At 38.3% G+C, this 16819-nt stretch overlaps 1 protein-coding gene across 3 annotated transcripts in view; it reads left to right on the top strand.

Annotated features, from left to right (window-relative positions):
- The window catches only part of cntfr (ciliary neurotrophic factor receptor), a 189048-nt gene extending 175961 nt beyond the window's left edge, over positions 1-13087 (top strand). For 2 of the 3 annotated variants that reach the window (XM_036525951.1, XM_036525952.1), the window contains 3 exons: positions 4528-4717; positions 10189-10312; positions 11844-13087. In XM_036525951.1, the coding sequence (XP_036381844.1) occupies positions 4528-4717; positions 10189-10312; position 11844 (315 nt within the window). In that variant the 3' untranslated portion in view covers positions 11845-13087. The remainder of the gene's footprint in view (positions 1-4527; positions 4718-10188; positions 10313-11843) is intronic. The other variant, XM_036525953.1, reaches the window with a different exon arrangement.
- Positions 13088-16819: the final 3732 nt, after the last annotated feature.

Here is a 16819-nt window from a genome sequence, read left to right as displayed (position 1 = left end):
ATTGTTGTGTCTAATCGCATGGCACCTGGAAATGCTGACAGAAGCAGAATGCTCTTTGTACTGTTTTTAAAATAATTTAGAGGGGAATGCAAAGATGTGAACAGTTTAATCTGAACAGTTGCTGCTATCACTGGGTGGGCTGATGATACAGAGGTGAAATGAAAAATATTCAAATAATTAACACATCTTTTCAATTGGAGTGTAAACAGCTTTGCTCACAGCTGGTTTTTGCCAAGACACAATTTATACTGTGCTCGGAGAGCAATTTGAAAACCACATTAAAGGTGCAGCACTGGGTTGCTGAAGGACTTGAGGCATAGTGGTAAATGATTACATCCACTCCCCCTAAAATTAGCTGTCTGCCATGTTTTCAAAATGCTGTCTCGTATCCTGGCAAATGAAATAACAGAAATATATCCTTGTCTTGCTCGTTATTATAGTATCAACTGCTGTAAGTGATTCAACCTACGCCCTCTAACAGGGCTGGAGCTCTATTCAGTGGGATCATAAACTTAGTTGGAAGTCCCATCTTAGGTTGCAGGGGTGATAATATATTAGTGGAGAGGCGTGATGACCTTATATCAAGAATGTACTGTGGTCATTAGACAAAATAGCATTGGCTGACTTCTTGGAGGAGTTGAGTTAGACCTTTGGTCACTGCAGTAATGAAGTGAAGCATTTGTTTGTCAAAACTGACTAAAAGGAAGAGGTTTGTTTTTTAAGTCAGACATTTTTTACAGCCTCCATTATAAAAAGACAAAGCCCAGTAGCCACTAACCTCACTCTCTGATGGCACAGTGCTAGTGTGTGCACTCTCATTTTGGCATTGTCATTTTCTGCATCTTTTTATGACACATTATATCTAAATTCTGTGGCAGGAAGTGACACAAAAGATGGAAAAACACAGCAAGCAGGTTGCTGAATCCTGACACGACACATCGAAAAACGGTCACAAATTTCACAAATGCCCAGGATCAAACTCTCCTGCCCTTTTGTAGGGAGCGGTGAAGCCAGGCCGTGCATAGGGGCACATAATGCGTGCTAAGGTGGCTAATCTGTTACAGATTCCGAGACGGTTTTTCCTGTGCTTCTGCCTTAAGCGTGGCCCAGGGCAGGAGAGACAAAAAAAGCTACTGAGATGATGTGGACTTCCCTCCTCTGACTCCGAGAGCATGTCTGTCTGTGTGCCGAAAACGCTGCAGCGCGATGATTCTTGTTTCTCGCTGACCTGGGAAACGTCTGTAAATGTCAGGGGAGAGAGCATTCCCATCTGTTCCAGCTCAAGTGGGCAGAGCATGGCACAGAGCAGTGATGGATACAGGGGATGTTCTCCAGGTACGAATCATTTATCTTGAGCTCTTTTCATCATGCTCCCCTTTTCACACGCAGCTCAGCTGTGATACATTTAATGCACTTCACTCAATCAAAGCGCTGATGTGCGGGCAGGACTTCCTACTCGGGCCGAGCCATTGCCCCCATAATGCCCTGCTGTGACCCCTGACCTCATTATTACCCAGCGTTCCGCACGGGTGCACACATGTGTCTCTCAGGTGCTGGGAGCCCAGTTAGGCGTCTTAAAATAAAACCTCTCCTGAGGAGAGAGCAGACCTCTGATTTGTGACAGTTTGAACACAGATGGAGGTAAAAACCCAATAGGATGCTATTCCCTCCAGGTTTGAGATACTTCAGTGGCATGTACGTATATCTTCTAGAAAATCATAAAGAAACAAAAAATACATCACTCACACTTGCACATATCTGTTCGTTTTAAGATTCAAGTTAATTATTTCGTGACCCTGCCAGAGATCGTCATGGATTGACCTTTTATTCATTCATACTTGACACGCAAATAGACCAAAAAACTGGATTGCTGGAGTGCTGTAAGAAGAATATGCAAAATATAAAGGTCAGGGAGATACCAAGAGAGTCTTTGACAGGATTTAACTCCCAGCCTCCCAGCGACCTCTGCAGAGCCCTTTGATCTGCCCCCCAAAAATGGTTTTTGTGATATTTTCTCAAAGCAGAAGGGCACTATGAGCAATTTCATTGAAAAATGAATGTGTTACCACATGGCTTTTGAGTATAATGAATGTGTTACCACATGGCTTTTGGGTATAATGGATTTCATCTGGGTTGACTTTGGCTTCACAATCTTTGGGAACCTTAAACATTCAGATAACAAAATGAATTCCGTGCTCGCTCAGACCTGACCCCTCTTGTTAATGTCTGCTGTTCTGTGAAACATGTCAAGACGAGCATTCGATGGCAATGTTTATAGGTGTTGCCAAAAAGAATAACATTTAGAAATTTTAAGACACAAGATGACCTTACCAACAAGAGCGCCCTGGTATATGTTTATTTGTCCTATATTTAGAAATGTTAACAGTCTGCGAGTATAAATATTTTAAAAATAAATGTCAAGGAAATAATGGTTTTAGCTTAAAAATAAATAAATAAAATAAACTAATAAAAGGTTGATCTGGAATTTGTGTGTTTTGTAAATTCCGTAATAATCATTTTCTCATGTACTTTTTTTTTTAATTGTTGGGGCAGAGCATGCCTTTTTATCATGTTAAAATTCCATTTACTTTTAGAATAGAAGAATGTGATAAAGCCCATACAAACCTCTGGGGTTCTGGCTCTGTGGCACCACAGACAACAACAAAGCTGCAAAAGAGCAGCAGTAAGTCTGTAGTCATGAATGCACATGAGGGAGAATACGCTCTAAAAGACACAGTAAGGCAAACTGACTGAGATTATGGGAGCTAGAGCCCCTGAGTCTGCAGGTTTCTTTAATGCATTCCTTGTAGTAACCATTGCTTTCCTGGCAAGGAAAGAACCATCTAACAGTGTGCCTGCGAAAATTTGTTATTTCCGCATTGTGTGCTCATACAAGCAGCGCATAACACAAGTGATTTCAGGACAGTCCTTGGGTCCACCCATGAGTACTGATTAAGTTTTTTTTTTTTCCTCGTGGGGTGGAAATGGCGAAGTGATGCAATAAATGCGCTAAGCTGGGCAATCGCATTGCGCTGGGAGAAAGTCATGTTGTGACAGTGGGGGTGGTGTACGGTGCTCAGTTGTGATGCATAGAACTTTACATGAATAAAACACACTGATGAGTCACATTTTGCCAGACACCCCCCACCTTCAAAGGACGAGAAACCCCACTTTGGGACAAGGAATGCATACATTTCTGTGGAGCAACTGTGCCAAGCTGGCTATTGTGTGTGATAGCACAAATGCAAGCACAAAGCCACAACATGCAATCCAATAGTGGGGTACTAGGTACGCAAAACATCACTGATTAACAATAATGACATGCAAAAAAAATGCAAAAAAAAATCTCCCTCCGGTGTGAAAGCCTTGTTAGTACTATTAACTATGTTGCCAGTATGCCAACTCCCGGTCCTTCAATTTAGATTCACTTTCCCCATGTAAATGTGTGTATGAAAATACATGCAAATCTTGATTATTCTGAAAATATATCAGTCCACATATAATTAAGTCTGGTCACCTAGGAAAGCCTGTTAATGAGAATACATCAATTATGTCAGAACAAAATTCCTTGGAATTACTTATGCCTGCAGTTACTGCTGGGCATACAGTAATTAAGTGGGCATAAGATAATTGGAAGCCAGCGACTTGTACATTGTACAAATTTGCATGTCACAACAACATAAGTCTAATTTAAAAGCCATATTAAGCAGTGGTGGATCAAAGCAGAGGTACATAGATAGCCCACATCTTCTGACCCCGCATTTGACAGCACTAGACACTTGAAAACAAAGGACAATCAGTGGTCTGTAAATATGAACTCAGGGAATGTAGGTAGTTGCACTTAAAGTAAAAACTGAAAAAAGGAGTTCATTTAAGGTTTCTTTGATGATATCCACTGATAGAATTTGTTACCTGACAAATTTCATGTTGTTTGACAAATGCTGTTATTTTAAATTTACAGTCACATTTAAACATTTAGCAGATGCTCTTATTCAGAGTGACTTACAAAATTCCTCCCCAAAAGATTAGGCTGAGAGCAGAGACCATCATGTTACACAACATATAGCGTTCAAGTGCCATAGTAGGTGCAAGAGGGAGTTTGAAGATGAAGTGCTTTTATTTAGAAAATATATTAGTTAGTTGAACCAAGATGCAGTTTGCACAGATGAGTTTTCAGTCTGTGGCAAAAGGTGTTATGTGACTGGGGTGTCTTGACTGTTGTTGGGAGCTCATTCCACCCCTGGGGCCCAGAGTATAAAAGAGATGCGACTAAGAAGACAGACCCTTTTGGGAAGACATGACAAGGTGACCAGAGGTTGTCATCATGGGTGTTCTTGGATTGGATAGGTTGTGGAGTAGGTTTCTTTCATTTGTAGTATATTTGTAGTAGCATTTAAATAGGGTGGTTGTATTTTGTCAGTAAGAAATTTAAAAAGAAAATTTCGCCCTTCTTGTTACTGTCCAATCAGTTCACTCCTGTCCAATGACTGGCCTTAAGCAGTTTGCTCTCCTGATTGGCTCTTGCAGGTTGAGCTCTCGGATAGCACCTCCCACACCATCACAGATGCCTACGCGGGGAAAGAATACATCATACAGGTGGCAGCAAAGGACACCGAGATTGGCACTTGGAGCGAGTGGAGCGTGGCCGTCCACGCAACGCCGTGGATGGAGGAGCCCAAACAGGTCATCTCCACCACTGAGGCAGAGGTCATCATGGGTGCGTGTCCAAGTCAAAGACGACAGCAGCCTGTCGTTGCAACATAAATCCCCAGACCACATGACTTGCGCTCTCTTTTGAATCTTTTTTTACGATAAGTTGACGGTCGGTGATCCTCCCTGGGGTGGTAGAGGCCGGTCTTGAGGCCTGTCTCCAAGGGAACAGCCCTGCGGATCTAATGTGCATGCCCTTCTGCCTGAGCCTCCCACTGTTAAAGGAAAATATTGCATTGCACCATTTCTGTCTTCTGCCACCCCAACCACGAGATATCTAAAGCAATGCTGTCTGTCATGGTTGCGTATCATAACCATTTTTTTCACATTTTTTATCATAAACCGAGTGGGGTTAATTGATTTCTTAGACATGTTTGCCACGTTTCAAGGTTAAAGTAAATCATGAATTCAAGAGGTATTTTTTTAGGTAATTTAACATACTGCAAACTCTAAACAGTTTGCAGTGGCTACAATTTGCTCATTATCCAGCCTATACTGTTGGAGATTGGAGATTTTTTGTTATGTTTTTACAAAATACTAAATATTAAATGAACATTAATGAAATGGTGCCTATTTTATATTGCATCTATATTACATTATATATATACCTTGGATACAGACTCACAAAATATAGACAAAATATATAGATATGCACACAACTGTGTGTATGAAACCCCACTCAGAGGTTATTTTTGTTTGTGACTATTAAATCAACCCTCTTTACTAATATGCCATTCCTAAAAAAATATTTGCTTTATGATCCCCCCTCAATGGTCCTCAAAGTCTGTGCAGCAGCAGCATTGTGGGTTAATGCACCTCACAATATTTATGTTGCAGTATATTTTAGAAGCATTCAGGTTGCACCGCAGAGTCCCCAGTGTTTTTGTAGAAAGTAAGAATAGAACTCCTCCTTTGTATATACAATTTGGGGAACATTCAGTCTAACTAATATGGTACTTTTCTCCTGTTACGTCCCCGGTCTAGGGGACCTTCAACAATAAGTTGAAGCAAGAATTTTTTTTTTCATTGCCTACACCATATTTTTCCTTAATTTTAAGGACCTCCAAAAATGTAATACTTGCTTTAGTTCATTACACAAATTTAAGGACGCAGCATCATAGCGGTTAGACTGAATGCCCCCTTTTGTTACATAAATAGCTTCGGACAACTTAATGACTGTTATTGGAAGTAATATCTTATGACTTCTGGTCTGCTGCTTTTATCCTGTATACAGTATTGAGTTTCCTCCTTCAAGCCACTCCGCTCAAGGGACCTCATTTATCAAACATGTGTACACACAGATTTGATTCTAAACTGGATGTACGCACATAACCATGCAATATTTGTAATTAATCAAAAGCCAACATGTCATGGAAATGCTCTTACCATCATGGCCACCCTCTGTGTACGTTCCTTTGCAGCTGAAGAGCTGCACTACTGGGCCAAAACGCAAGTCCTTCTTCTTTGCAGCTACTGCATGAATTGTGAGCAGTTGGGTTATTTTGGATTTTTGAAACTGGAGTTTTATTGCAAGCTACATTTTACATACATTTCAATGCTGTTTGCCAACAGAAAATTACATACTATCCCACATGTACATCTGCATGTACATCTCTATAATAAATCATAGACAAGAACTTGGAGGCAACTTTGAAGGGGAGCAAAAGCCATAAGACACTGGATCCCGTACCATGTGACCTGGAACTGCCATATTTAAATAAGATAAGATAAGATAGCACTTTATTGATCCCCAGGTGGGGAAATTTGGGTGTTACCAGCAGCAGAAAGACAGGCGAAGAAGTACAGATAACAATATAATAAAAATACAATACAATAAAAATACAGTACAATAAATATAATATGCTATAATGTGTAATGTAGTAATAAACAATAATCAGTAAAGAACAACAATTCAGCAGACAACTGTACATGTAGTGCAAAAAAAAATATACTGTAAATACTGTAACACAACATGGTGGCCATATTGTTCAACTTAGTAGGTTTTAATGAGTACATTTGGGAAATGCCTGTACAGAGCTGTTTACCAAATTTCAGGCTCTTCCTACCAGCTGTTCTTGAAGTTTGTGTAAATGTTATGCATAACATTGTTATCACATTAGACTTCATTTGCATATTACTTGTAAATTCCATATCTTGATTGGCTTATGTCAGCCATTGTGTTTAATACATGATTGATGTATGAGTTTAAAAAAAAAACCTTTTAAAAAAAGAACAGCATAAAAATTTGCTTAAGTTACACATTTACAGTCTCAGAGAATATGATTCATAAAAATCCAGAATGGCTTGATTCATAAGTGTGTACTGCAAAAATATTCCATTATGAAAAAACATGAAAAGGTATGGATATAAAACTAAAGAAATTAAAGATTTGTGCCAAGTTTAATTCTTTGAATACTGAGAAATTCTAAAAATCACTGCATTATCCAGTACTGCAGCCATACCATGCAAACTAAAGCTATAAAATTGGCTGTGAGCATGGGCTGCCTGTGTAATGATTTGATATACCATTAATGAAGACAATAACTGATTGGAAATAAAAGCAATCAAAACCAGAGGGAAAACACATGGTGTCTACACACATGGGTGGGTTATAAGTGCAAGTTGCTTTCATGTCAGTGAAACTTCACACAGTCTATAGATAATATGTTTCAGCCAAGACCACAGAGGTGGAAATGAAAAGTGTGTTTAATGAAGTAAAGTAATAAAGTCTGCGGTAATTATTGGAAGGTGCAATCGTTAAAGATCGTGTGCAACAGAGAGGGGACTGGTCGATCTCGGGGAGGGGTGTGCCACTGTCACTCTAGTGAGCGATGCTTGGTTTCATGCCTCCAGCTTCAAATTGAGCTATGTTTTCAGTCTCTGACTATATGTCACCCTGGTGGAATAAAAACATTTCTGCCAAACAGTAGGTTGAAACTACTGAAATGCTTGGACTTACAATCATAAAAAGAAAGACTACAATTACAAACATCTTCTATTTTAAGAAACTCTGTTTATATCCTGCATCTGTTAATTATTATTGTAATGTATGTACAGCTGTAAGCTTAGAATAATATATCATTTTCTGTTGGCACACAGAAAAGAACTGTATGTGACATGCAGCATGTTATAAGACTCCTATTAAAAGCTCTAAAATAGCTCACCCGTACGCAGTTCATGCAGTAACTGCCAAAAGGGAAACAAACTGTTCGTCTGTGCTGGATCAACACTCCAGCCATGGCAAATATGTGTGGACCAGATCTGGGTTGTTCATGGAGGTACATCAAAAGCTTTTCCAAATCGCATTTAGTTGTGATGGCCAAGGTTCTTCATTCTGGTCTTGTAAGTTTGGAAAAACATGGAAAGTTACATTTTTAGACTGATTTCCATGACTTGAAAAATATGAAAAAATGGGTTATGGCAGTGAACGTTAGGAAGAAGTCAGTAATTTTAGTTATTTTACATACATATTATAGTATGACTAATGAGTGATACTCTGTAGATGCATAGTAACAGAAATAAACAAATGGAAATTAGACAAAGATGAATTATGTAGATTTAGGTTCTTGGTATATGTTATATCTTTAATAATTCTGTCCAGACAGTGTAAAGATGTTAATATGCACACAACATGTGGAATTCAGGTGCTTGAGAATGTTGCCACTAAGAAGGCAAGGATGGAGCTTCCTGTCAAGTTATACACTAGCTAGTTAAGTTATATTAATGGATGGCTAGTTGCTCGGCAGACAGTATCTAGGAAACAAAAGCTGCTGAGAGATACCTTGCTGAAGCACGATCAAGCTTGGTAGCTATCTAAATACATTACAGTAATACAAAAATGAACAATTATTAATTGTTTTGCTATCTGTAATATTAAGTGAATGAACATACACATGCTATCTGTGTTGACAAAGATTGCCTAATGGTAATTGCTTGCAGTACTTTGGGGAAATGTGGAAAAGGTCTGGAAAGAGCCTGGATAAATCCTCAGAAAGAGGGGAAACCCTGGATAGGTCACAAATCTTGGTTATGTGGGTAAACACTGCTTAAGATCAGATTGGTGTGTATGCACAGTTGATAAATGAGGTTCCATGAATTTCAGTTTTTCTTTGAAAAGAAAAAATAAATATCCACATAATTAGAGGCTTGCTACTATTTTACTTTGTGCTTGCTTTTACACTGGCTTGCTGTAGCAGTACAACACTCAATGTCTGATTTCTATACTCACTAAATCCTTAAATCCATACTATTCTCAATATTCAGTTAGGGTAATTTTGTGGAAAATGTGCAACCAAAAGTCAAGCCTTTAGTTAAATTTTGGAAGGCATGTCTCTGAAGGTTTTTTCACACATCACTACCCCCCATGCCACAGCAGCGAAATGAACCCACACTGGATTGAAAAATGAGGTGGAGATACGACGGGTTGTGGACCATTGTCTCAGAGACTGCTGTCTCACGGTCTCTCTTTGGGTCAGCACAGGACCACACTCGAAGCTGTTATCTCACTGTTTTTCACCACATCAGCATCTAATCAACTAAAGTTTCCACTCTTTCTAAAATTTTTATGCTTTTTAAAAAACACCTTCTCTCTAGTGAATCAGCTCTCATGGGTTTCATGTTTGTCAGTGTGAAATAGGGCAAAAGCTGGTACATTAACTCGGGTCTGACAAGTGTGGGGAAAAAATGTGTCACTGCTTGCTGATGGAGGGAAAGGACAGTCCTTAAGAATCATGCAAAATTATACGTAACAATAAAACTATGCATGCATTTGTGTGTTCCCATGTGCAGCACCAGTGATGAATTACCTTAATGGTTAATTAATGCTTCCAGCACTGCATGTATTTCATTACTTTTGCTCTGCTGTAATTACTACTTTATTCTAAGTAAATGTTGTTTGTTTTTCGTATTTGGAAATTTCATTGGAAATATAATGCAAAACATAATGCAGAAGTGAGAAAGTTATCCCTTGTAGCAAACCATAAATGCCCTGATTTCATCAGTAGATAACACCCCCTCCTTGTCTTTTCTGATTGAATATTTTCATTTTATTTGATATTTATGTGCACTGTCTATTTCATCCATAATTAAAGAGCTATAAAGACATCTCACCATGTAGAACCCTATATAATTTAGAAACGCGTTGAACATCTGTAGTGCATGACTGCATTCTGGAGCCATTTGCAGTAAAACCCACTATCAGGCCTATAAAAACTCAGATTAGACAAACTCCCTGCAGGGTGATTCTGGACAGAGTGGTGGTAAGCTTAGTTTATATACATTTTGAGTTGGACTGGCTGTAAGCCCTGACTTCTGAACTTTGAAATGTTGGTCAAGTCTAACCTCTAATCTTTTCAACTTGTGTTTTGGCATTTTCCAGTCATGTGTCAAATTACCGTCTGGTGGAGCCTCGCTTGTTTTGGTGTTTTGTGGATGTGTCGTGAGTTCTGGTGTTCACAAATGTGACTGTCATCTTCCCAGAAACAACCCCATCCCCAGCCCCTCCGTCAGCAAAGCCCCAGTTAGGCGCCCCAGGGGGTGGATGTTCGATGCTGCTGTGGTCTAACTCCCTGCTCCTGGCATCTGTCCTATTGTCCATCATGTGGTGAGTAACAGAGACCCACACAGACAGGCAAACATCTTCATGGTGCTTTCTTATTTTATTAGCAAGCAGATGAGCTTTCCTTTCCACATCAGTTTATCAGTTCCCACCTGGGATGTGAAAGCTCTGTGCTCACTGGTCCTTTATTTCATTCAATGTGTTAATTGTGAGAAGAGTGGCCACTTCTACCAAACTACTAAACTAACTAATCGCAGATTTTGCTGCGCTCAAGCTTTCCTGCAACCTATACTGTATCCTACATCCCCATTGGTTAATAATAGAGACTGTAGCGTTTGTGTTGTGTGTGTGTTTGTTTCTGTGGGTGGCCAGTGTAGTAAAGTTAACATCAGCGAGTCTTTTTGTTTGAGACAAATACTGAGAAAGAGAACCTGATCTCAGAAACTGACAGTGACCACTGTGGTCCGGGAGGTAAGTGGGTCTTGGAGGTGGCCAGGATGACATCTCTGGCGTGTTCATTACCTCTCAGACAGGCCCGACCTAAGGTATCTTACTCTCACAGCAGAACCACATAGCTGCACAGCAAAGGAAAAGAGTTGCAGGGCTGGTTGATGGTAAACACGAACCATTTCTGACATGTTGGGTTTTTCTGCAATATGCTAAAAAATGAAATGCTAATCCTGTTTGCAAATTGCATTTACAGTGGGCTTGACAGTGATTATCTGACTGTGCTGATAATTTAATAACACAGTCAAAATTGTAGCTCATACCAGTACTTTCAAAATGTAGTCAGCCACCAATTATCTGGCTGTGGATTATCTGTCTTGCAGATTATCTGTGTCATGTTCAAAAATGTAATCATGCACAGTTTACATCAATAAAAATAGTAAATCATTTTCGCCCTGTTCACATATTGAATGGTAGGAGCCTAACACATTCAAGCAGACACGTTATTGAAAAGGAAAGGTAACACAGTAGGTAGCACATTAAGAAGATAGCAACCATTAAAATGGTTAGATAAAATACAGCCAAATGGTACAGCTAATTGTTTATTTTGTAACATGTATGTGTATACATGGCAACAATAGTTATCTTACAGCTGCCACTAGTTATCGTACCTTGTGTCATGTGTCTATCTTATTACACTATTTCTCAGAAGCAAATTAATTTCTTTAAATGCATTGGGAAGAGATGCAGGAGGGATCAGAGCAGCAGTATGGAAGCACATACTGTACCCTCATACCACATGTTGTTACCGTGCCAATGCACTCCTAGGCCTACAGCACACAAAGCACTGCCGCCTTTATCTGCTCTGCCTCATGGATGCACCTCAGACTCTGATTCAACAGAATGCGCTGTTTACATGTCGTTATCAGGGCCCAGGCACACTGTGTCATTTTAATACCACAGCCTCCAGCACAATGGAGATATACATCTTCTCAGCACAGACATTAGTGATCACAAAGCCGAACATGATCACTCAAATTCACCTGGACTAGGGGAAAACAAGGAAAGTTGTTAGTACTCACAATGTTTCCTTTTCTTTAATTCTATAATGTATTTTTCTTTTTTTCAGATATCTATGATGCATTCCTGTGAAAAAATGTGGAGTCTTCTATTTAGATTTTGCACTTGTTTAAATGGATATTGTGCATTGATGCTTTAATTCATGTTCCCCCAAAGAAAAAAAGAAAAAAGGAAAAAACAACAACAGAAAGAGCTCTACAGACACAGGACGCAAACCAAAGGGAAGTGAAGGATTTGGGGACCCATGTGACCGAACATTGTCCTTGTCCAGCAGCACAAGAAGGAATTTCATCGTCATTTTTTTGTTTTGTTTTCAATCCTTATTTCAGCCAAACAGTATTGGGAGAATCTATGTTGTTTTTCATTGTCAATTTTTCATAGCTACATACAGCTAACTCATCATGCCAAAGACTTGTCTTGGAAATGACTTCCCACAATCCTTGGCTTCCCTCAGCCTGTGCCTATGTACAGTAGCAAGGACGAATTCCCACAGTGCAGTCTCCAGGAATCCATAGAGAACATTAGAAAAAAGTGTGTTAAGTAACCTTTTGGGGGAAATTATTACTTATTTCATACCTTCTCTCATTTTGTATCCAGTCATATTCTGAACTGCCTTCTTCACATTGCCAGGACTATGGCTTCTGTTGGAAACTAATGAAATGAAAGTTTGTGCATGTTTATGTTGAGAACACAGAGATGTTTACCATTACTGCACCGATAAACATATTAATCATTCTTAAAGATCCCTTTCAAATAAACTTAGGAATGTGTTTAGTTATTACATTCTACAGTAGTAAAAAAGTTTTCATTCTGAAACCTGCACTGGCACTCTGAGGTACTCAAACTAATGTTTAAATTCATCAGTAAACAAAATGAAAATTAAAGCTTGTTCATTTTGAAAATTAAATTATGTACATACAAGACCAAGGTAATCACAAACCAATGCAGAAAATAATACTTTCATATTGAAAAATTCCTCACCCATTTGTTTCCTCTGAGTAAAAATGCATTAGCATTCATTGTATTGGGATCCAACGGAGCATATGTCATGCACTGGAACGTCACACTTCATCTGCCTGTCATAACATTTTTATTTTAGAGAAGTAAAATGTGGCTGTCAGTTCATTATGAGAGCTCCATGCTGAAATATCAGCTGTTGTATTTTCAAATCTTGTCAAAATGAGGGGCTGATTGAATCAAAGTTTGTTTTGGTTTTGTTTTTTTAGCTTACACATTTTTGTTTATTTCAGCTAGAAATAAAAAAAGATGTTGTGAAAGTTTTGACAAAATCTAATCCTGCCTTAGATGTGTTATTGAAAGTTAAGGCTTAACTTAGTTTGCAGTACTTTTTGTTGTTTTTTATTTTTTTTTATTTTTGCACACTACACAAGTTAAGGACAATTGTTTATATGCTTCTTTTTTCTTATTAAATCACATCTGCGATCTTAGTTTTTACAGGCACACGTATTTGCTTAATTCCCCCAGTCATATTTTGTAAACTATGATATGTATCTTTAACATGAAAAGTTTATTATTTAATAATGTATGTATTAGCTTTAGATTCTTGTAACCTGTTTCTGGATTTTTTTATAAATGTATATAAACAGAGAGGTTGTTCATTAAATGTGACCATTTCACAATGAACATGAACTCTTTTCATCTTTGGGGAAAAAAAGAGTATATTGACTGTAGGCAGGGGTTACACAGATGTATAGTTAAAATGCACACTTGCTGAATTATCCAGTATTTCTTATATTAGTACAGAAAAAAAGTGAAAGGAGTCAGAGAGAAAGCCATGAGAGCCAAGTGATGTCTGCAGATGTCTTTAAAGCAGTGCCAGGATATCCTTTCTACCATTCCAAAGCATGTTCAGTAGCACAGATGCCTACCAATACCCATTCAAACACTTTCACAAAAATGCAGCCCTCTGTTCAGTCTGTTGTTCACTTTGTTTTTGATTTCAGCTAATGAAGTTAGGCTTGTGTTTTTCTTACTGTCATTGATTTATTACATTTTTCCCCACAAGCACTACTTGGACTTGGATCCACAATTTTTACCAACCCACTTTAATTTTAGTCTCATGTAAGTGCACCATGCTGGTGGTTTTCACCAACATTCACGAGAAGTTGACCTGAATAAGAAACCTATTGTATAATGTTAATATAGCATGAGTGAATGTCTTGCTGAACTTCAACATAGGATATTGTTTATCAGTGAGAGAGAACAGGTGAAGTGGTTTCCATCAAAATGATACTGAAATTGTTTTGGGAGGGAGACCAAAAACAAAATTACAAATGCACAAGCTTCAGTCAAGGCAGTCAAAAATGCTGCTATGATATATTTCCATTTTCACTGCACTGGGTAAGTTATTGCCAATAATTTTCTTAGTTCATTGTTATTATTGTGTTCAACTTTTCATAAATGTGTATCACAAAACACTATCTCAGAACTATCTGAGAACCTAACCAGCTAATTGGAAACCAGCCAACTGAAATTGCACATGTTAATATCCCCTCCTTTGGCAATTGTGCTGGTATAAATGACTGATTTGCTAGGCCAAATTATATTAATAATCCTAATAGATCCATTGTCAATACATAAAAAGCATCCTAGAGAACAAGTGAGTTTTAAAATTCCAAACCAATAACAGAAATAGTATTTGCATTGAACACAGATGGCTGTGTTCTTTCAAGTAATATTCAGAAATATTCATAATGAGTTTCCAAATGTATAGCTTAAAGCCCAAATGAAATCGATTGTCATAAATTTCTCAAGTGATTCAGGATACAATTTCAAATAAGAAGTCTGTTGAAGCCAGAAAACATAAGCCAAAAAGGCTGGAAAATTATGAGTTCCACATGAATGGCAAGAGATTTTTCATTTAGTGTTTTCACTTTCTGAATTTATTAATTGTTTCTGTGCAATGTTTTATTTCTCTCTCATAATTTCCTTATTCCTCTTTCTTAGCCTGGAGAAGAGATGGACATTATTCACAACGATCTTTCTATGACCTCTTGTTTCGCTTTGGGAGTGACCACACTTGTGTTTCTCCGAGGACTGCCGTAATTCACGTTTTAAAAAATTCATATGCTTGCTTCAGTATTGAAAGTGTTATTATCCTGAACTAACACGCCTTATTCTTCACTCGTCCTCTCTTTCCTCCCTCTTGTGCCTGTCAGTGGATTACTCTGCTCATATGACAGGGTCATTAAAATTAAACAGGCAGGGGGAAAACAAATTGATATCATATTGGTGCTAAGTGGTGCAAACCCTGTGTCGAACTCGGTAAAGTCATTTTATGGGGAGGGTGGCCCTTAATCCTCCTTACAGTTTCTGTGTTCAGACTTCATGTGGGTGCATGCCTAAAGTTCCCATTGGTAAGTGCTTTGACAGAAAGGAAATGCTACTGTGGGAAATGGTATCCCAGAACATGTTTGTCACTTGTGTGGTCGCTTGTGTCAATTTTGTTCTTCAATATCTTTCTATATCTGATTGCTATTCCACTGTCATACTAGCTAGTTATTCATCTTACTAGCAGAGTGGTCAAGGTAATGCTGCAAGCTAATAAAGTGCTAATAAAGTTAAGTCAATAGATTAAAAAATTAAAAGTTTGATTCATGAAGGTAAAATGCGATTTCCCATGAGACAGTGAGTCTGCTACAGTACATATGATATTGGCTAAACAGACTGTTCAGTTCATGTTCATGTGTTCGTTTTCGTTGTTTTTTTCTTTTAATGCATTACTGCTGGGCAACACAGCTATTTGGTAAGTAACCAGCTAACCATTTAGTGATATTCCTTACTGCTCCTTGTCAATATCATGCAGAAAACATTGTGATAACTAAACAGCTAGCTATTTATAAATCGGGAAAACTGTTTCTATAGCTGGGGGCAAATTTTGACCATATAGATTTGAATGTTTCCTAGGCGTTTCTGAGGTGTGCCTGTCAGTTCTTGTAGGATTGTGCATATTGATGAGCTGCACAGTCGTCATGCATATTGTGTGCAGAAATGGCCTTTAATACCATTTTGGTAGGAATTTCAAAATTAGAATGTAGTAAATTTCACTTGCATAAATCACATTTATCCAGGATGATTTGGGTCTTATATGACATTGAATCTAAAAGGCTGAGTCTCTTATAAAGTGAGGAGATGGACATTAATGTTTTAAAAAGCATTTTTCTCTTTCTTGAGGAATGTCCTTTTATAAGTTCCTCAATCATGGAAAGAAAGGTGTTTGAAGAGCTCACATTTGTTTTCATGAGACAAAGCCTCTTTAGTTCTCCATATGACCTTGGACACTGTAGGCTGTGGAAGGCCAAATTTCTCAGCTGCATTCATTTCATTGGTCATAAGACTCAGAAAGGCAGCATTTTACATGTGTTGAAAGCAACTTTTTAATTCTTACCATGTTGACTGGCAAACAAGCAATTAAGTAAACTGCCCACTTTTTCTCAAAATATTTTACATGCTTGGTGGCTGGAAATTAGCATAAGACACTGCCTTTAAATTATGATGTCTTGTCTCCTTAATTATCCACTCCACTGAGTTCCACACCATTTGGTATCATATTAGACATTGTAAGAGAGCTCGGATTGCTTGATTCTTATGAGTGGACCTTTACACATCACTAGTATAGGAACGATTCTTTCCTACTGTTTTGGACCCCTATATACAGTTGATTCTTATATCTAACTTTCTCTTATAAGTATAGTGTACTGTAAAAACTGGGGGAGTTTTCCTAACAATCACCTTTAAGGTGGTAGAAAATAACACATCTTCTGGCAAATCAATCTTGCATGTAAAAGTGTTTTATTCCATGTTTAAAAAGAGAATGGCAGAGCACACTCCTTCACAGAGTGTGCAGTCTGCTGTCACTGCATCAAGGATAATGATTTTGCCTGAAAGGGTCTGTTGGGAGGTCCAAAAAAAAGTCATCCAGCCAAGTTACAGCTAGCTGGTTAGGCCTACTGCAGACCAAACTGAAAAAGTCCCTCCTACGAGAGTTAAACCTATTTCAGGGCA

This window comes from Megalops cyprinoides, chromosome 4 (genome assembly GCF_013368585.1).
Source record: "Megalops cyprinoides isolate fMegCyp1 chromosome 4, fMegCyp1.pri, whole genome shotgun sequence".
Lineage (NCBI taxonomy): Eukaryota > Metazoa > Chordata > Actinopteri > Elopiformes > Megalopidae > Megalops > Megalops cyprinoides.
Note: the sequence above shows the minus strand (reverse complement) of the source record. Positions and strands in the feature narration are given on the sequence as shown.